Below are 21,829 nucleotides of genomic sequence, written 5' to 3'. Positions count from 1 at the left end.
TGGTTAGCTCAGGGCTCCTGACGTTTGATGATAAGCCTGAAAATTATTGGGCCTGGAAGGCATCTTTTGTGAACGCTATAGTAGGTCTCTATTTATCCCCAAGAGAGGAGTTGGATCTCCTCTGCAAATGGCTAGGCCCCAAATCATCAGAGCAAGCGAAACGATTAAGAGCTGTACACACCTATGATGCCACCGCTGGTGTCAAAATGGTATGGCAAAGATTGGAGGACAGCTACGGGTCCCCTGAAGCAATAGAGAATGCTCTCTTGAAAAAGTTGGAAGATTTTCCCAAAATCGCAAACAGAGAAAATCACAAGTTAAGGGAGCTAGGTGATCTCATCTCAGAGCTTGATGCTGCCCGTGTAGATGGTCTCCTACCTGGCCTAAGTTACCTAGATACGTCCCGGGGCATCACTCCTATTGTTCAAAAACTCCCATTCCACCTCCAAGAGAAATGGATTACTTCAGCATCCTACTACAAAGAACAACACCATGCGTCATACCCGCCATTCCCTTTTTTCGTGAAGTTTGTGTGCGACAAAGCTAAAACCCTCAATGACCCAAGCTTTGCCCCTTTACTTTCTACCAACCCAAGTGTTTATAGGCCTGAAAGACTGAACAAGCCCAATTTCAAAACTGCAGTATCTGTTCGAAAAACTGAAATAACTGCTGCAAAAGGCTATCGTGAATCCTGTGAGCAAAAGGCGGTTGACCCAGATAAACTGTGCCCGCTTCACAACAAACCACACTCTCTCCGCAAGTGTCGTGGTTTCAGAGCAAAGACCTTGGATGAAAGAAAAGCTATTCTCTAGGAAAATAACATTTGTTACAAGTGCTGTTCCTCCATCAACCACATGGCGAAAGACTGTAACACAAGTGTACATTGCATTGAGTGTAAAAGCGACCACCACATAACCGCGCTGCACCCTGGACCAGCACCATGGAAAACAGAAACTCCAGGCTCTGCAAACCCAGACGGGCATGGCGGGGAGCAGCCAGAAAGTCCTATCCAAGCCATTGTGTCTAAATGTACAGAGATCTGTGGCAAAGGTAACAGCTCACGCTCATGCTCCAAGATCTGTTTAGTAAACATTTATCCTGCTGGACACAAAGAAAAAGCAGTGAAAGTTTATGTTGTGTTAGACGAGCAAAGCAATAGGTCTTTAGCAAAGACAGAATTCTTTAAGATCTTTAACGTCAATTCAGGGACCAAAGTTTACACCTTGAAAACCTGCTCAGGTGTGGGAGAAACAAGGGCACGCCAAGCTGACGGCTTCATAGTAGAGTCTCTTGATGGCAACATTAGCGTCCGGCTTCCCACATTAATCGAGTGCAACATGCTCCCAGATGATCGATCTGAGATCCCGACACCGGAGGTCGCAGAACACCACACTCACCTCAGGCATTTAGCAGACAAGATTCCAGATTTGGACCCAAATGCTTCAATACTGGTCCTCCTCGGTCGGGACATACCGAGAGTGCACAAGGTCAGAGAACACTACAACGGCCCTCACGATGCTCCGTACGCCCAGCGCCTCGACCTTGGCTGGGTCATAATTGGTGAGGTTTGCCTTGGGGGTGCTCACGTGCCGAGCAAAGTCAGTGTTTACCGCACTACAGTGTTGTACAATGGACGCACATCTCTCTTGGACTCTTGCCCCAACTCTTTCCATGTCAAAGAAAAAGTTATGAGCTCCAACTCCCCATTTAACTCTTTGAACATGACCAGCTTGATTGACACAGATGAAAACGATTGTCTCACCAACAAATTGTTCATGAGAACCCCTCATGATGACAAACCCGCCATGTCAGTAGAGGATGAACTCTTCCTGGAGATCATGGATGAGCAAATGTTTATGGACGAGTCCAACAGTTGGGTGGCGCCACTACCCTTTAAAACAAACAGGCCCAGGCTACCCAACAACCGAGACCAAGCGGTCAAACGTCTCAATTCGCTGCGGCGCGTACTTGACAAAAAGCCCCTCATGAAAGAACATTTTTTGGACTTTATGCAGAAAATGTTTGAGTCAGGACATGCGGAACCCGTCCCACCACTCGACAAGGACCAGGAGTGTTGGTACCTACCATTCTTTGGTGTCTATCATCCTCGCAAACCTAACCAGATACGTGTAGTGTTTGACTCTAGTGCCACTCATAAAGACACGTCTCTGAACAATGTTTTGTTGAGCGGCCCGGACATGAACAACTCACTTATTGGTGTCCTCTTGCGTTTCCGCAAAGAACCTGTGGCAATCACTGCGGACATTGAGCAAATGTTCTATTGTTTTGTCATTCGTGAGGACCACCGCGACTTTGTGCGTTTCCTGTGGTACGAAGGTAACGATCCGATCCCACAAAGGTCATCAGAGAGTACAGGATGACTGTACACGTGTTTGGAAATAGCCCGTCTCCCGCCATAGCAATTTATGGCCTCCGGAGGGCGGCTCTGGCTACACAAGAGGAGTACAGTGAAGAGGCCAGACAGTTTGTTCTTAAAAACTTTTACGTTGATGACGGACTGGCTTCCTTTCCTTCAGACGCCAGTGCCATTCAAACCCTGAAAAGCACCAAAGAAATGCTTGCAGACTCTAACATTCGCTTGCACAAAATAGCCTCCAATAGCCCAGATGTTATGGAAGCGTTTCCATCGGAAGAACGTGCAAAGGGACTGAAGAACCTTGACCTTGGTGCTGAGCCCCTGCCCTTACAGAGAAGTTTAGGGCTGAACTGGGATTTGCAAAATGACTGTTTCACCTTCCTCGTGTCAAGAGAAGACAAGCCATTCACAAGAAGGGGTATTCTTTCTGCTGTTAACAGTTTTTATGATCCCCTTGGGTTTGCTGCCCCCATCATCATGCAAGGCAAGGCTCTCATCCGAGAATTGTGCTCAGAGAACTGTGAATGGGACACTCCATTACCAGCAGAAAAAGAGGCACGATGGAAATCTTGGAAAAACTCGCTTGTTGACCTTGAGAAACTACAAATCCCTAGACAGTATGTGAACACGACATTGCAAGCTACCTGTCAAAAAGAGCTGTGTGTGTTTGCAGACGCTTCTACATCAGCCATATCAGCAGTTGCTTACCTGCGAGCCATAGACACCGAAGGTCATGTCCACATAGGCTTCTGTATGGGCAAGTCCAAATTAGCTCCTAGACAAGTCCACACAGTACCTCGCTTGGAGCTATGTGCTGCAGTTCTGGCAGTGGAGCTGGCAGACATGTTACTGGATGAACTTGACTTCGAAATTCACAAAGTGAAATACTACACTGATAGCCGAGTAGTCTTAGGTTACATCCACAACACCAGCCGGAGGTTTTACGTCTACGTCGCCAACCATGTTGCTCGCATCAGAAAGTCATCTGAACCCAGTCAGTGGCACTTTGTAAGCACGGAAAGCAATCCTGCTGATCATGGAACACGGTATGTGCCAGCTTCACTACTGAGTTCTACCAATTGGTTTACTGGTCCCGACTTCTTGAGGAGAAGTGATGGAGAGTGTCTTGCGGAATTAAACAGCTTTCAACTTGTTGAACCAGCCACAGACTCTGAAGTCCGCCCACAAGTCTCAACATTTGCAACCACGACTGTGACAAAATCGCTTGGCTCACACAGGTTTGAGCGCTTCTCCAGTTGGAAACGTCTTACCCAAGCTATCGCCAAACTCATTGGAAAGGCGAGATCTATTTCAAAAGCTCCCGAGTCAGAGGAATCTAAGATGGATGCTCTAACACAAGCAAAGTTAGCTATTGTGCAAACTGTTCAAGGCGAGATATTTGAAAAGGAAATAAAAACTTTGAACAAAGGGGAGGTCATATCAAAACACAGTCCACTGAAGAATCTGAATGTGTTTTTGGATAAAGAAGGACTGGTGCGAGTAGGAGGACGTGTGACCTCTGCTGAAATAACTCAAGAACAAAGTCAACCCATTGTCATTCCTAAGAAGCATCACATTGCTACCTTGCTTGTCCAGTTCTATCACGAACAGGTTGTGCACCAAGGTAGACACATCACAGAAGGAGCCATCAGGTCTGCTGGACTGTGGATCCTTGGAGGAAAAAGGTTGGTGACAAATCTTATCACCAAATGCACAACCTGCCGCAGGTTAAGGGGCAAAGTACAACAACAAAAGATGGCAGAAATTCCAGCCGATCGTCTCATCCAAACTCCTCCTTTCACAAATGTCGGAGTGGATGTGTTTGGACCATGGAACATCTGTACTCGCAGGACAAGAGGTGGAGTGTCAGAGAACAAACGCTGGGCAGTAATGTTTACCTGTTTAGTTACTCGTGCAGTTCACATCGAGGTAGTTGAGTCTCTCTCAACTTCAAGTTTTATAAATGCTCTCAGAAGGTTCCAGGCCATAAGAGGCCCCACCAAGTTCTTTAGATCAGATTGTGGAACGAACTTCGTTGGAGCGTGCAAAGAGCTCCAGATAAGTTCAGAAGATCCTGAGCTTCAATCCTACCTCAAAAATGAGTCATGCTCTTGGAAGTTTAACCCACCTCACTCCTCTCACATGGGAGGAGTGTGGGAAAGAATGATTGGAGTGGCCCGACGTATTCTGGAGGCTATGTTGCTGAAAGTTCACTCTCCAAATCTGACTCACGAAGTACTTGTGACGCTCATGGCAGAGGTAACAGCCATAATGAATGGTCGTCCATTAGTACCTGTGTCTTCCGATCCTCAACAACCCGACTTGCTGACGCCAGGGGCCCTTCTTACACAGAAAATCTGTCCCGTCTCTATTCCACCTGGAGACTTCGATCCTAAAGACTTGTACCGTAAGCAATGGAAACAGGTGCAAAGTCTTGCCAACTCATTCTGGAAACGATGGCGAGAAGAATATCTAGCAACGCTTCAACCAAGAAGAAAATGGCAAGCAGATCATACAAACTTAACCATCGGTGATGTTGTTCTCCTAAAGGACACTCAGGTTAAAAGAAACGAATGGCCTACTGGACTTATTGTGAACACTTACCCTGGTCGAGATAAGAGAGTACGGAAAGTAGATGTACGAATAATTAAAGAAGGTACTGCTAAGGTGTACACAAGACCTATTTCAGAAATTGTGTTGTTAGTTAAAGGTTAATAGTGTTATAGCAGTATACCAGGCGGGGAGTGTGCTGCCCCCTTGTGGGAAGAGTTGTTTGTGTTTTGAGTTTCGTGCATTTTGTCCACGTATAGATTCCGTAGTTCAGTGATTCTCCTAACAGTCTCACAGCAAGTCGATCTCCAGTGTGTTAAAGTCTGTAAATCATTATTTTGGTTCCCAAAAAGATCTGTCTGTAAGTATTTATTTGATAGTGATTTTAGCTTCCTTTAGATATTGAATTTAGTAATTTTAACATGTTTTCATTTCATAATTCGTAAGGAATATTTGGCGCTAGTATTGTTAGCTTTCCTTTGGCATTTTCCATGTATATTGGTTTCATGGTAATCGCTCACTAATGCAATAGTTTTTGTGAGAGTTTTAGTCATTCTAAGTTACTTATTTTATATTTGTATTGTACATTCACATCATTGAGATTGTAATATGCATTTTCATTGTTTTTGTATGTTACAGTTTTACAGTCCTTCCAGTAAACACACCAACTGAACAAGAAGCTTCCTGGTTCTTTATTGGAGATTGTTAGCTATCTGTAAAGCTAGTTCACACACACTAGTGAAGGCAGAATAGCATGTATTGAGTTTATACATAGGCCTATTAGTAGTGTCTATAGGTCTATGCATGAGTCAAGTTTTTAAGTATACGCAAGTTATTCACAAGTGTACAGCATGTGCATTCATTACTAACATTAGATGTATTCCATATTGTTTGCACATGTATTTTATAAATATATTTTGAACATCCAATAGTATTCGTGTATATGTGAATAATTTATAGTTGTATATGCATGTGTTTTATGTATGTATTGATAAGCAAAGTATAATAACACTGTGAATAAAATATTCACAACAAAACAATATGAACAATGTATGGCTGCTGGGCGTTGTAAGATTCTCAGTTATCATTAGCAAGGTGATGTCTACAAGATTATTCCAGGCAGAGAAGGCTTGTTAAATTCTGATCAACTGTGATTCGAGACAACATGACTCGTAGAATTGTGAATGGCTGAAGTGAGTGGGTCCCATGGTCACATTTCTCTTCACCATCTTATAAAGCTGCTCTACAGCACTGTGAGGGGGTTTAATTGAACATCATTCAGAGGAAGCACAGCAGATCTCTCACACATTCCTCAGGTTGAAGAGAGACCTCAAGAGACTTTGACTCATTCCACTTCATCAACCATCCAGCAACTACTTCACTTCAAAGAACACACTTTAAGTACTTAAAAGGTTTGAAATCTAAACAAGACCATCAGTGATCAAGGGATCCTCGGATGACCTGCCATTTTCTGTTTTATCTGTGGCATTATTCGAAAGTCTAACATTAGAGCATCACATTAATCCCACACATGCTACTGCATGCTGAATGTGTAATCATGCAACAGGAGAAAGAGTGTATCCAGAGATGCAAACTACTCAACTTTTTTTTTTTTTTTTATTGAAAATATGTTGTCATTTTACGTGATGTGACAAGAAACACTGCTGTGTTTTGATCAATAAAAGTTAATGTGTGCATATTTAAAAATATTATTTGCAAATAGTTAAAAATGGCTCAAATATGCTAAATGTCTTCCGGGTTTTAGGAATAAAAATTAAACAAATGTAAAATAAACTTTCTACTAAAATAGAATAAGGTACTTTTTAAATAATATGTGCTATTATTACTGTAAACATGGGTTGGAAACACTGATTGTAGCATTAAACAGTCATTCAGTTTACCTCTGATCAAATTGAGTTCTTGACTGATTAGTAAAGAAAACGTCTGATTTTGCATGTCTGGTGACAATATAATGCAATAATAGAATAAACAAACCATGAGACAAATAAAAATAATAATAAGCTTGTTAGTTGTGCAAAAAGTGTCAATAAAACAGTAAATTTTAATTAATGGGCTTTTACAAAACAGTTGTTTTTATATATTCTAGGAAAATAAATGTATAATCACCACTGTTTACCCTTCAATAATAACACACTGGAAAAAGCTTGATAAAGCCGAACCCTAAATATTATAATTTTTTTCAGAGTACTGATTCATCTAACAATCAGCTTAATGAATCAAAAACAATTTTTGGAGAGTTTATAATTGCACATTTTTTACATACGCCTGCAGATTTCGAGAAGCCCCTATGCAATGTAATTGAAATATGTTCAGGCTAACTGAAATCTGATTCATATCTACATTGCTTTGACCTCTGTGGACACTAAGGTGTTTCTTCTCCTTCATCAGGATACACAGATATGCATCACTGCATAATCCCTCTCAGACTGAGATCCTTCATCATTATCTGTTATACTTTCTTCTCATCCGCACTGGAACCAGTCTCATGAACTCACCCTGTAAAGTTGACTTAGCATCTGTGCAACTATGAAATCCTGGAAATGAACCAGGGGTTTGATCAATCACCCATTTTTATCTGACATCTGGATTACCTTTTTCCCCAAAGATCCATCGCTTGTGCAAACTGGTGGTGAAGAAGATTGGCGTCTGAGTGACACACATCAGAAAGTCAGTGACAGCTAGATTAATGATGAACATGTTGGCTGGTGTTCTCAGACTCCTGCTCCTGAAAACATACACAAAATAAATGTCAAATGCTACAATTAAAAAAAGAAGCATGCTGTTAAAAGAGCCCAACCATTTCTAGTAATTGTTCTTGAACCCCATTTTGAGAAACCCTGGTCTATATCTTAGCTGTGCAGTGCAACAATAACTCTAGATGGGCAGATCTAACCAGGATTTAATTGGTTATCACACAAACAACATACAGTATATCTGGACTTACTTGCAGAAGGCATACATGACCAAGAAGTTTCCCACCATGCCGGTGATGCCCACTGCCAGAATGACAGAGCCGATGGTGTAGTGAGCGTGGTCTGGAACATCCACTGTGGGGAAAGGATGTCGAACATCCTGCACCATTGCCACCTGTGCACAGCAAGAAACAAAGAGGAATAGCAGGAGATCATTTCAGATGAGCACAATGTGCTACATTTACACATAAAGCACACTGAATCTAAATACTTGAGCTTCACCTTTCTTATAAAGTTATAAATGTCTTAATTTTCCAATAGACCAAATCTTCTCTATAATGCCGGTTTAATACCTCAATAGCCAGCAGAGCTAGAAAACATATTTACTGTTTTTGAAGTGGATTGTGCTCTTTAATTACATTGGTGTGTGGAACAGAGAACACATAAAAGCTTTTAAAATGGCAAGCGGGCCACCTTTTTCGTTTTTTGCCCTTGAGTCAGACACAGTTCTTAAGAAGCAATTAGAACATCAAACACTGCTGTTCGATATGTCAACATCTTAGTCGGCCACTTTTAGCATCAATTTATCCATTTATACTTCTATCCATCCCTGAGTCACTCTATTGACTCGAATGGCTAAAGCCAGATAGAGCAAAACAAGTAGAATTGACACTCTGTAGGTCAGTTTTATAGTTAGAGAGCATACAATGGGTGAGTAATGCAGACTAGCAAAACAAGAGTGGCAAACATTCACATGGATAAGGAATGTTTAAAAACTGCAAAACATACATCTCTAATTTTATACATTTGGGATCAGACCTGAGGATTATGTTCTCCAGCATGATTTGAGAATGATCCAAATGCATCTTATGCTTCAACAGAAAAAACATCTGGCTATCTGTACAAAGACTTATGATCAATGTCACAAAAAATACTGATATGAATACAATAGGACAGTATAGAGTAAACAGGAAGTTTAGGGGGAGAAAAGTCTTCAAGCTGGGATTCGAACGAACTCCGGACACCCATAACACAATGGCATCATACATCAACACCCTGCCCACTAGGCTATTAGCACCAACTATACAGAATATTTTGAGCAAAAATAACAATCAGATGGCTCTTGTTCTATGGCCCCTGAACAGCATATTGGCTTGTGCACCCCAGAAACTGAGTTTTTTTGGACCACTGACACTCCCAATTGAGATTGTAAATAAAGTGCCAATGGTCCATTTTAGAGATAGGTGATGGTGATGATAATGCACTTATAAGTATGCGATCCACCATAAAGCAAGAAGAAGAACAAGATGCCTTGAGCAAATGTTGAAAAAGAAGACGCGAACACAAAGGACAGTTCAGACATTGCGGTGAAAATCAGAGGTAAAAAAAATATATAAACACTGTTCAGGTTCTTGCACAGACTGATCGTTTTGTTTCTTTACACCTCAATGTATCATCATGAGCCGCTGGGTATAATTTGGTTTTGTTTGAATATGTTTTTCTTGGATGCCCTGGGGGTAAGCAGATAAACATCACATTTTCATTTTTGGGTGAACTATCCTTTTAACTGAAATAAACCAGGCTTGATGCAGCCTGCAAATGCGACCTCTGGAGGATGCAGCCTTCGACCAGAAAGTAGCGCAGCTGCTTTGTTTACGGGGTTTCCCGGGTAATGGCTGCATTTCTGCTTGTTATAGTGCCATCTGCTGTCAAAGTGAATGTGCGCTATCATCTAGAGCCCCTCTCACGTGTTCCGCCATGCGCTTCTCATTCGTGTTCGTTTACATCAGAGTGCAGATGAGTCGATGATGCAGAATACAGCAGAATACATTGTGACCCCTTGATAGGAAAAGAATTCTTAAAATGCATTCAATAGTCTGATTATTTTGTAATAAAATAATTATTCTCTGTATTTAGAAATGCCCACGCGATAACAATATTGTGCATGTTTATAATCGTGTTATATTGCATTACCGAAAACTGGCACGTCTAATCTTATTCAAAAGAAACGACTCCAAAAAATTATTAAACAGGTCATTAATTTTTTAGTCACAATGGTAAATGGCACAATTTCTGTAAAACACTCTTTCCCTAATATCCAGAAAGTAGACACTGGAAGGCACAGCACAGTGTCCATTACAAATTGCCTTGATTGTCATTTTGCCTAATCTAGAGAGACAGAGCTGATATTTGGTTTAATCCTCATATGTCAGTGCCGTTACAGTGCTTGTCTGTTAGGTCTATCGATGAGGGATTTGGACGAGAGCATGTTCTGCTACTTGGAGGGATGATTCTGTGGCACAAATAGATGGGAAAGTGCTCTTAAAATGTCACTATCACTTTGATATTCAGAGAGCAATTTAAAGAGAGACAGAGAGAAAGACAGAAATGAAAAAGAAGAATAAATGATATTTCGCCACATTGCAAGGAGCTTATTGTTCCATCAGCTAATCGTAGCATGGAGAGAACAATGTCACGGTGCTTTATTTTTGGCCTGCAGTTGATTAGAATCACATCAGATGCAACGCAAAGATCTTAAATCATCATCATCAAAAAACAAACAAAAAACTATTAAAAACAATTGAATTGTACTGTGCATTATTTAAAAGCTTTTATAAATAACAAACATTAACCTGCAAGATTGAGATCAACAGATTGTGTTGAATGAACTTGTTTGTCTGTGCTGCTCCACTTATCATAGCTTGCGGCTAGAAGAAAAGTCTGAATAGAAGCAAAGCACACACAATCAATGCTAAATCTGTCAGCTGACAGTTTCCTGATCGGAAAAAGAACATCTCTAGAGACCACGGGCCCAAACTTCTCAAGCGGAAACCGTGATAAAGGACAGCTGATCCACTGCTTAAAAAAAAAAAAAAAAAAAAGAGTCTTTTTGGGGAGATTATCTACACCGTCTGTCCAACAAAGCTAAGACCTTTCTGCAAAGAGCATGGGGGTATTTGCTGAAAGAAATTTCCTGGGGGAAGGTGAACTTGAATTCAAGCTGAAGTTATCAAACTGCACAAATTCCTTTTGATTGATATCTACAACATTACTATGCAAAAACATTGGATACCGAGACAGATTTCTAACAGCTCTTTGACAATGTGCAGCTCTGAGGTGCTGATGATTTAAATCTATGCATGCTTTAACTGATACGACTGACCCACTTTTCTTGGCTTCCCAGTGGCAGTTCTTACCATAGTGAACTCAAATTCTTCAGTAAACTCATTTTTTTTAGCATCATTACTTCATCTCTTGCTTTCTGCTCTTCCTCTGTCAACCTCTCAGGCCAATAGAATAATTTTAGTTAATAGTATCATACAAAATAATACCAGTACCAGACAAAATACAGGCTTGTTAAGTGATTTTGAAATCAGCCAAGACTGATGATATGGGATACCAAACAAAACAAATATTTAATGATAGGATTTTAGAAGGAGACTTGATCTGATATTCCTGCCAACGAGATTCGATGTAAAAATCTATTGCAATGGACAGATGTGCAGCTTTTTCAGCATGTATCAAGAAGTGAAAACAAACATTAAGATCTGTTTCCCTTTTATAATAAAAAAAAAAATGAATGCATCAGAAGGTTAAATATCTTTTCTTTTTGTGTTTTATTGCAAAGATTAGTTGAATAGCTTAGAGTGTACTTGAGGTGATAAGTACTTGGAAGAAAATTTACAGTACAGTATAATTCTAGCAACATCAAGGTCATGGGCTTGATTCCTTGGGAACACACCGATAAAATATGTATCTTCCATGACCATTGAGAATCCAATGAATGCTTAATTTGAAAAACAAACCACTCATTCATTAATGTGGCTTTCAATATGGCACATTGTAAAGTGAATATATTTTAAGGTGTGAGATTTTCATAGTCTTGGTCTTCTCTGAGAGACAGGTCTGATCTTAAATGTCCCTTCAAGGCATGTCACTTAAGCTTAACACAATCAGACAGAAGACAGCAGGACACATAAAGACCACCCCCAATGTGAATTTTTAATTCAGATGTAATACTAATGTTTGAAAGCCTTGAAGGACACTGCAGAGTCACACTGGAGTTTGAACAGATTCAAATGTTTTTCTGTTTCACTCTCTTTTGCTTTTATTGTGACTGTCTTTGTCTCTCTGAAGTACAAAACATGCATACAAATGACAAAAATATGTGAATATCCAAACACAATATCTAGTGCTTTAACATCAATGTCAAAATCATTATCATTATTAAGGAATCCGGGCTCCTCCTACTGTTTACCTTGAACATTAACGTGACAAACCCTTGATAATCATAATTAAATGAAACATCATTCATTGTGATTTTGTGTTTGTCCTTGATGGTCAATACCACTGTACTTTAAAATTCTGTTAAAAAATAAATTTGGCTTTATTTTTTCAGGGATTGTTGATATATTTCAGAAAACATTTTCCTAAACATAATTATATATATATATATATATATATATATATATATATATATATATATATATATATATATATATATATATATATATATATATTTTTTTTTTTTTTTTTTTTTAAGTGCTTTATTCCTCCTTTGTGAGATAGGCATATGAAACAGACCAATATATATGTTGTCTCAATTTTGTTAATGTCTCATTGTATTACAGAAACCTCTTTGCATATTTTGGTTTTAGGAGTCCCCAACAAGAGGTTGATATGCAAGGTCAAAAAAACATTTTTATTGTCTTAATATGCATTTATTTTTCCTTGACTTGCTCAACGACTCCCAAACGATTCTCGCAACGATAAATTTTTCCAAACTCCTCCTTTGCGTGGTGCTAATCTGTGGTAATTGGTTTAATTGGTCAATTTCCATTGCATCATGCTTGTAATGCCTGATAAAGCAGTGTTTGTGAGCAGTTCTGCTTGTGTACAGCCGTCACCAGGGGAACAGCTATTTTTACAGCTCCAAAAGTGGCAACTAGTGGCAGAAAAATGTATTTGCATTTTCACTAAGACCAATTTTTCAAGTTTTCCCGGGTCTGCGTGCATAACAAATGGCTTGGGCTTGGGATTCTTTTTAAAAACATTCAATGATTCAGAGTCAACTCTTTCTTTTGAGAGACAATAACTTTATATACGTTGCACTTTCAGATTTAAAACTTTGCAGGATGCTTCATTCACATAGATCTGTGTTAAACAAATTATAGGGGCACTTTAAGGCTGGTCTAGAACACACAATGTTGGATAAAAACCAGACTAAATTATGCCTTCTCTGACCCACCTCGTCACCTATATGAAAGTATAGACTATAGTTTTAATTACTGTGTAAATGCATTTTTGCCACCACTGAGCAGCTTTTAACAGTCAGTGGAAAGACAGCTTACACTTCAGAAGAACTTCTCTGTCATTTGTAGTGTAAATTATATATTTAAAAAAAATTAAAAAGAAAAGACAGATAAAAGTGATTCCACCTGATGCTTTTTAGACCATGGCCATCTCTCAGTATTTTTTCTCAGCTCATGAAATGCAATGCAATGAAATATAAAAGGCTAATTGTCATCACAAAAACTGTTTAAGCCATGCAGATGGTCAATATAAGCTCAAGGCAAGCGGTGCAAGCCTCACTGACAATTGCAATGTCTATGGCCAAGTTTTAAACATCCTATTCTCTAAAGTCCCTATACAAACATGACCTTTCACCTTCACTTTCAAGCTCCTGCTTCAAACTCATGTTTGCATTATTTTCTATCTCCCAAACATTGGTTTACTCTATAATTCTAAAGCTATCCAAGCCACTCTAAAAATATTACAAATAAAAACTAGAATCAATCTATTTTTTGGAATCAAAAGGTGAAGTGTTAACAACATACAGTGACACAATAATACAGTTAGGAATTCAATTATGCAATGATACATAGTGCTACAAAGTTAGGTGAAAAAACAACAACCATGGATTAAAACAATTATTTAAATATAAAGGTTAAGCTCTATATTCGCATTACATCAGAATATGAATGCAAGCTCTGTATTGTAGCTGTGACATTAACAAATAAAGTCATGATTCATCAGAGGAACAAGGCCCCCCTCTGTTTGAAGAGTGGCATGACACTCATTCATATGACACAATGCATACAGTACATACTCTTTAATTTGTCTGGACCACTATTGATTTATAAAATGAAAATAAATAAATAAATATTTTAGAGATGAAAAAGGACTACGAGCAGTACAGAATTAGCAAATTCTTCCCTGGATAGCATTTCTGTATGCTTTAGTAAAATTTGGGTTTAAAACTCTCACATGGGACAAAGCTCTGTTTTAGGACCTCACATCATTATCATGCGATTTCCATATAATTTTCATCTGATGAAATAATAAAATGCAAATAATGCTCCCACGCACTACATTATGCATGTTTGGCTTTGTTTGTTTTGTTGTTTCTTTTCTTCCTCTGAATTCATTTTCTCATATGTCCCATTTTAATCGCCGAACAGGAAATATCCAGGAATAGCTTACTTCTCTAAGAAATTAATCCCATGTGCTAGATTCCCACATGACTGCCTGCTTTCCTAACTGACATGTGTGTGTTTGTGGCTGAGTCTTCTAAATTGTGCTCATTTGCTGAGTAATTCCACTTGTACGGTTGTATCACCTCTGGTTAAGTGTGTGGGTGATAGTGAGAAGCTCTAGTGATCAGCGTGCAACAATTCAACTGCATCACAAAGACACCATACAGAATAGACTACAGTTTACAGACTTGATCCAAATATGTCTGGATTTTATAAGAAATGAAGACCAGTTCAATTATTGTTAAAAACAGACTGTTTAACTTTTAGCATAAAAATGCATCTATAAAAACAAATGAATACAGTTTCAACTTTATTTAATATAGGCTAATCATACAGAAACACCTTTTTGAGAGTATTTCTGATGTCAAACAATAACTCCAGCTCTGGACATAAATGCGCAGAATAAATAGAGACATGTTATACATTACAAATGGACTCCATGCTCCACTGATGCATTCATTAGCAAGTACCTGCAACTGCAATACTTTTATTACAGATATCGCAGCAGCTGAAAATGTGCTACCATAAAACTCTTAATATATACAGCAAGGAAAAACGGCCTTTTAAACATAATGTAATCCATTTTAACAAAGTTATTACAATTTCATTATTGGAGTTCAAAGGTTAATCGTTTTCTTCTTCTTCTTTCTTTCTTTCTTTTTAATCCTCTTAATCACATGCTTTGGCTCGTGCACTTGTTACAACTGAAAGGTTCGATAAACTTCTGATTGTGAATCACATATGGATTTAAACCAAGATCATCGAAAACTCTCAGAGGGTAAACAGTGAGGTTTGATTGACTAGCTAAAACATTTGATCATTTCATATCCATGCGGAGAGACAGAAACGGAATATTTGTCAGCAGTTTGTCCAGACGCAATGTGATGTTCATCTCGCGTACTGGGCGCCTAGCTGGCACAGACATTGCGGGAAAATATCGGACAGACATTTCAAACATCAAATCTGGTAACAAATTTTTTTTTGTAATTTATAAAAAAAATAAAAATAAAAAATACAAAAAAATCATGGTTTATGTTTTGTCGAGGTACAAATGGTAATCGCTCGATCAGCATACTGTTACTATGGTTACCACGTCAGGAAAAAAAGCTGCAACTTTTGTGGTTATTGAAACATACTAAAGCACCTTTAAACACAGTACTCATATTTAAAATACTTACATATACTTTTGCCTATCTTTTGGGGAGCCATCCGCGTTAATTGGCAAACTTGGGCCTGTAACGTTTAGTTGGAACAGATAGGCTTCCCTCAAACGCTCCACTGATTACGCACGACTTCTTGGCGCTAGCTCTCCAATATTTTTATATTTTAATATAAATATTTAAATGACTTAAAGAACGAAACACATTATGACCGACGTAATTCCCCCTCTAAATGTTACAAGGTACGTATATTAAACAAACTCCATCATCTTACCGTAGTGGCCCGCGCCGGCAGCTCCATCAGCTTGTGCGCGCTCACTGCGCTGTAATTCCACGGGGCGAGAGTGCTCGCGCTCACCGTGGTGCTGTTTGGGGCTTGAGTGGGGATTCCCATGCTGAGCAAGCGCGAAGCGTTCATCGCAGCGCAGAGACGGGCTCAGACTTGGTACGCAAAAAGAGTTTGCTTAATTCTGAGAAAAAGCATTACCATATATACCTTTGCCTCTCTCTGTCTGCACCCTAGAGCTGAGCTGTCAGCTGCACACAGCATGTGTGTGTGTGATGAGTTTGTCAATGCCAGTAACCATGTGCCTGTTCCAGTATGCATGAGGAGGGATGTTCAGTTAAGCAAACTCAAACATCCCAAATGCACCCCAACAGCCCTGTGCTAAGCCCTTCATAATCACACAAGTGTAAGCCTCAAGTGCCTGTTTGCCCCATATGTGTACACTATGTGCCAGCAGGACGTTCATATAAAGAAATTGAACATGCTCAGTCTTCAGTCCTTCCCTGCTCGCTCTCTCTCTCTCTCTCTCTCTCTCTCTCTCTCTCTCTCTCTCTCTCTCTCTCTCTCTCTCTCTCTCTCTCTCTCTCTCTCTCTCAAACCACGCATCTTGTTCAGATTCGGAAGCAGCTTTAATTAACAGCCAGTCAGCAGCACAGATACACTTATAAAATGCTGATTAAGTGTTTGAACCCCAGAGCTGACAATTAAAATGTTATGAACAACCACTGCTTACAGCATTTACACAAACATAAAAAAATAAAGTTTGGAGGTGTCGAGGTACAGAAACCAAATAACCAAATAATCTTCACGAAAAAAAAAGAATTTATATATATATATATATATATATATATATATATATATATATATATATATATATATATATATATATATATATATATATATATATATATATAATTTAGAAAATGGTAATAAAATATGACTCAGTTAAACTGTGTCAGAACAAATTCATCTTGATAATGTCAGATAACTTTGATTGAAAGGCATGTAATAAATTAGGATGAATAGCTGTTAAACTGTTAAATTTAAGTTAATAATTAGATTATACCAATCACCAAGCAATGCTTAATGTAGATCAGTCTGTGGTGTTGAAAGGTCGCATTAACAATTAAAGAAAAAACACTTAGGTAAAACATGGTCAGGGTAAAGTGTCTGAATAATTTTTGGTCCTAATTTTTTTTTCTTATCAGTTTTACTGGTAGTCCAATGTTTGAAGAATTTTTGGCTATAATATGTCACAGTTTATTTAATTTTGCTATACTCACTAACCTAAATTAAATTCAGTGTCCTGCACCCACTAGAAACAAATTAAATAAAAAATGATATCTGGTGTCTGAATAATTTTTGGTTTTACTGTGGATTAATTCTTGTTAAAAATACAAAATAAATCAGACAAGAGCAGAGAGGGATTTTTTTTCTTTCATTTTCTTGGATTAACATTAATGATACACACTGTAAAAAGTGATTTTTTGGATTTGTAAATAAAGATAGCATAAGTTAAGTAAATTTTACAAACAAATACTATTTTGTCTTTTTACTTCAAAATATCATGTTTAATTCAATAATATACTTGAGGTTTCATTTTTATTTATTTTACTTAAATACATATGTAAATTCAAATGGAACTGCCTGGCTAGAAATTAAATTTAAACTCATAAGTATATTTTACTTGGAACCGTTCGTTATGTTTACAAGGATTTTTTAAGTAAATATCAAAGTTATAATCCCATATTTCCCATCATGCAATGGGGAATGAATAACTAAAAATGTACACTGTTTAATGGTTGTTTTTGTTGTTAGTTGTTTAGTTTAGTTGTTATTTGTCGTTTATTTTAGTAACAAACTGTTTTGTGACACATGGAGTTTATTTTCTACTCAAAATGACCCATTCATAATTAAACACTATTCACTGATTTTTACCGTCATTGTGTGTGGTGTACCAAGTATTGAGGTCTCTGTGTTCATTTGGATATTAATTTTAATGAGTGGGCATTTTAGTTTAAAAGGATAACAGCCTATCTACATGCCTAGTTGCATGTTTGCAAGTGAACCACATGCTGCAATAGCATGGTAGTTTACCAGTATTACATTGTTAAAGTATAGACTCGTAGATTTTGTTTAATGCAATGCTTCAGTTTTACCAAATTTGCAAAAGAAATAATTTATTTTTATTTTTTCACAGCGATAAGCATTACATAATGTTAAATTTACAAACAGAGTCAACTAAATTTACTGGGAATTTCCAAGTAAACTTAACTTAAAAATGTCTAATTAAACCTACTAATACTTATGTTTAGGCTTTTACTTGGCAAGTGTTTGTAAATTTACTAGCCTTTTCTGAGTGAAAAAAAAAGTACAAGCTTTTTTCAAGTAAATCCTACTCACATAGGATTTCTTTTTACACTGTTTACTTTCACTTTAGACATTTCGAGTATGCTCTCCAAGATGGGCATTTTGACATCATTTTTATGTATTTGTAAGTAAAAGAGCAAGAAGAGGCAAATTCTGTGTTCAAGCGCTTTGAGATGCGTCTCTCTGCGCCCTGTGCACACAGAACACCCCACGTGGGGGCTGAATTGGGCTCTTTCTTTTTCTGTTTGCATGTTTAAATTGTGATTTGTAATTTTTTGTTCAGGTTGCAGGAGGAGAAGGAGAGCTCAGTTCGGTGTTGCTGTCTGTGAGACGTGGCTCTCTGCGTGTGCACTGAAAATGGCGCACAAGTTGAGTTTTTCCAAGTCTTGTGTTTGAATGCTTTAAACTCTTTTTAATGTTTAAATTGTCAAGGTTTAAAAACATGTGCAAATGACAAGCTTTTGTGACAATGCACAACAGTGGCCCATCAACTGACCAGGGCTGGGTTTCCCAAAAGCTTTGTAAGCCTAAGAAGTTCGTAAAAACGATCATACGACTGATCTTAATATTATGGTCTGTTTCCCAAAAGCAAAATATATCAATGACTTGCTGAAGTGCACGAAAACCAGCTATGTATTTGATCCGAAAAAAGCATTTAGCAGATGCTTTTATCCAAAGTGACTTACAGTGCATTCAGGCTAACATTTTTTACCTAACATAATATATAAATATATAAAGTATATTATATATTATTATGTAAAGTATAATATTATAGATTATAACATAATATAATATTGTATTGTGTTATAGTTATTATATCCAAGTTGTCTGTCTGGAATGCAGCATTAGGTTAATGTCAATAAACAATAGTGTACTACAATTAAGAGCCATTCTATAATATTACATTTCAGCACTTGATAAATGGATAGCGACTCCTAAGTAGCACTTAAAGCACAGCTACGTGCAACTGTGTTAAGTGCACTATTGGGAAACGCACATGAAACAATAACGAACGATTGCAAAATTACTCGTAGAAAACGCTCTTAAGCTCTAAGATCAATCAATCAACCAATCAATCGTCAATCCGGCCCTGGGGTGTGTCTCCCAAAAGCATCATTAGCTACTCTGTCAATTCTTCATCATCAGTTAGGAACCTAGGTGTGCTATTTGATCACAATCTTTCCTTAGAAAGCCACGTTTCTAGCATTTGTAAAATTGCATTTTTCCATCTCAAAAATATATCTAAAATGTTGTCTATGCTCTCAATGTCAAATGCAGAAATGTTAATCCATGCATTTATGACCTCAAGGTTAGATTATTGTAATGCTTTATTGGGTGGTTGTTCTGCATGCTTAGTAAACAAACTACAGCTAGTCCAAAATGCAACAGCAAGAGTTCTTACTAGAACCAGGAAGTATGACCATATTAGCCCGGTCCTGTCCACACTGCACTGGCTCCCTATCAAACATCGTATAGATTTTAAAATATTGCTTATTACTTATAAAGCCCTGAATGGTTTAGCACCTCAGTATTTGAGTGAGCTCCTTTTACATTATAATCCTCTACATCCGCTACGTTCTCAAATACGTTGCCAAAAAGGCAGCAGATCCTTTCCTATTTGGCGCCTAAATTCTGGAATAACCTACCTAATATTGTTCGGGAGGTAGACACACTCTTGCAGTTTAAATCTAGATTAAAGACCCATCTCCTAAACCTGTCTTACACATATAACATACTAATATGCTTTTAATATCCAAATTCCTTAAAGGATTTTTAGGTTGCATTAATTAGGTAAACCGGAACCGGGAACACTTCCCATAACAACCAATGTACTTGCTACATCATTAGAAGAATGGTATCTACGCTAATATTAGTCTGTTTCTCTCTTATTCCGAGGTCACCGCAGTCACCAGATCCAGTACGTATCCAGACCAGATGGTGGATCGCCACCTAGAAAGGACCTCTACTGCCCTGAAAGACAGCGGAGACCAGGACAACTAGAGCCCCAGATACAGATCCCCTGTAAAGACCTTGTCTCAGAGGACCACCAGGACAAGACCACAGGAAACAGATGATTCTTCTGCACAATCTGACTTTGCTGCAGCCTGGAACTGAACTACTGGTTTCATCTGGTCAGAGGAGAACTGGCCCCCAACTGAGCCAAGGTTTTTTTCTCCATTCTGTCACAGATGGAGTTTCGGTTCCTTGCCGCTGTTGCATCTGGCTTGCTTAGTTGGGGTCACTTCATCTACAGCGATATCGTTGACTTGATTGCAAATAAATGCAAATAAATGCCAAATTAAATACCTGAACTTTGAAGGCAAAGTTGATGGTTGATGCACGTGTATCTATACCTCCAAGGATTCTTCCATTGCAACAGGCCCCAGGATGGCCAAACTTTCTCTTCCTCTTTAGGGAGAGGAGGAACTGAATTGATACCCCATCAGTCTTATTTGTTTCCCTCTTACGTAACGTGCCACAGCCCTCCGTTTTGTCACACTTGCTAAGTCCCTCTGTTTATTCCTGACTTCTTCCGGGCTTTGTTCATATCCATAGCCAGCATCATTTATTTTTTGATTGACTTCTGCCCAGATTTTTTTTTTCAGCTTTGAAAATAGCTGGACTTTATTATTTTCCACCTCCTCCGAAAGAACTGCAATTTCTTCCTTGGAAAATTGGGTTTTTCGTGTCATTTTCATTAACACATGGCAGAATGGCAAGGAGACTTAAATAGGAAAATTTTAGCAAAATAAGAAACAGGTATCCACAACACTACACAGTTTTTTAAAAACCCATTTTTTTTTTCAACTGTGCTTATGTAGGCCTATCAATATTAAATAAGACATGGTATTTACATGAAATTGTGAAATTATTGACACTGGGATAAGAAAAGAGCACATCTGTAACTTTGTGTGTGTATATAATGTATTGCAGAACAAATGAATGATTCGTTATTACTTGACTCCTACGTAACATAATTTCAAAAGCGTAATTCAAATCGAAGAAAAGAGAAAATAAAACCAAATTACTATAGGTGGCGGTATTTGCTCATGGGTCCAGTCAGCCATTAGATCGAAGAAGAAGAAGAACAACAGCTCAAACCAACGTAGTCTGAACTATGGATCTGCGACACAGGTACCATGGTTTCGTGAAACAGTCGTGACTAGCTAGTTCATTTACATAATGATGCATCGTACTATGGTGGTTAATCAGTGAGTTACGTCGTTGTACGGGAAATGCACCCCTGAGCGTCTTTTTAGGCTGGCCTCAGCCAGTTGGTTGAGATCGCCGGGGGGGGCCCTCTTCAGCTGTGGGCCCCTATAATCGTCACCACCTTTCACCCCACTAGTGAAGGCCCTGATTACAGTCATGGCCAAAAGTTTTAGCAGTGACAAAAAAAAATTATTTTTCAAAGTTTGTTGCTTAAACTGTTAAGGAGAGAGGTTCGATTGCAGTGAGAAAGTCTTCAGGACGTCCCAGAGTGTCCAGTAAGCGTCAGGACCAAGTCCTCCTGAGAATACAGAATCGTGTCTCCAGCATGCAGAGCTTGCTCAGGAATGGCAGTAGGTTGGTGTGAGAGCATCTGCAAAAACATCAAGGACAGACTGAAATTCTGC

At 38.5% G+C, this 21,829-nt stretch overlaps 2 protein-coding genes across 2 annotated transcripts in view; one reads left to right on the top strand and one right to left on the bottom strand.

Moving 5' to 3' along the window:
- The window catches only part of LOC113111545 (melanopsin-A-like), a 33,959-nt gene extending 17,648 nt beyond the window's left edge, over positions 1 to 16,311 (bottom strand). The window contains exons 1-3 of the mRNA XM_026276362.1: positions 15,831 to 16,311; positions 7,893 to 8,035; positions 7,540 to 7,673 (exon numbers count right to left, since the gene is read on the bottom strand). Of these exons, the coding sequence (XP_026132147.1) occupies positions 7,540 to 7,673; positions 7,893 to 8,035; positions 15,831 to 15,974 (421 nt within the window). The 5' untranslated portion in view covers positions 15,975 to 16,311. The remainder of the gene's footprint in view (positions 1 to 7,539; positions 7,674 to 7,892; positions 8,036 to 15,830) is intronic.
- LOC113111544 (uncharacterized) lies at positions 2,353 to 5,711 on the top strand. Its single transcript, XM_026276361.1, has 2 exons — positions 2,353 to 5,288; positions 5,567 to 5,711. Exon 1 carries the CDS (start codon positions 2,378 to 2,380, stop codon positions 5,090 to 5,092), a length of 2,715 nt encoding a protein of 904 aa, XP_026132146.1. The 5' UTR covers positions 2,353 to 2,377; the 3' UTR covers positions 5,093 to 5,288; positions 5,567 to 5,711.
- Positions 16,312 to 21,829: the final 5,518 nt, after the last annotated feature.

This window comes from Carassius auratus, chromosome 12 (assembly GCF_003368295.1).
Source record: "Carassius auratus strain Wakin chromosome 12, ASM336829v1, whole genome shotgun sequence".
Taxonomy (NCBI): Eukaryota; Metazoa; Chordata; class Actinopteri; order Cypriniformes; family Cyprinidae; genus Carassius; species Carassius auratus.
Note: the sequence above shows the minus strand (reverse complement) of the source record. Positions and strands in the feature narration are given on the sequence as shown.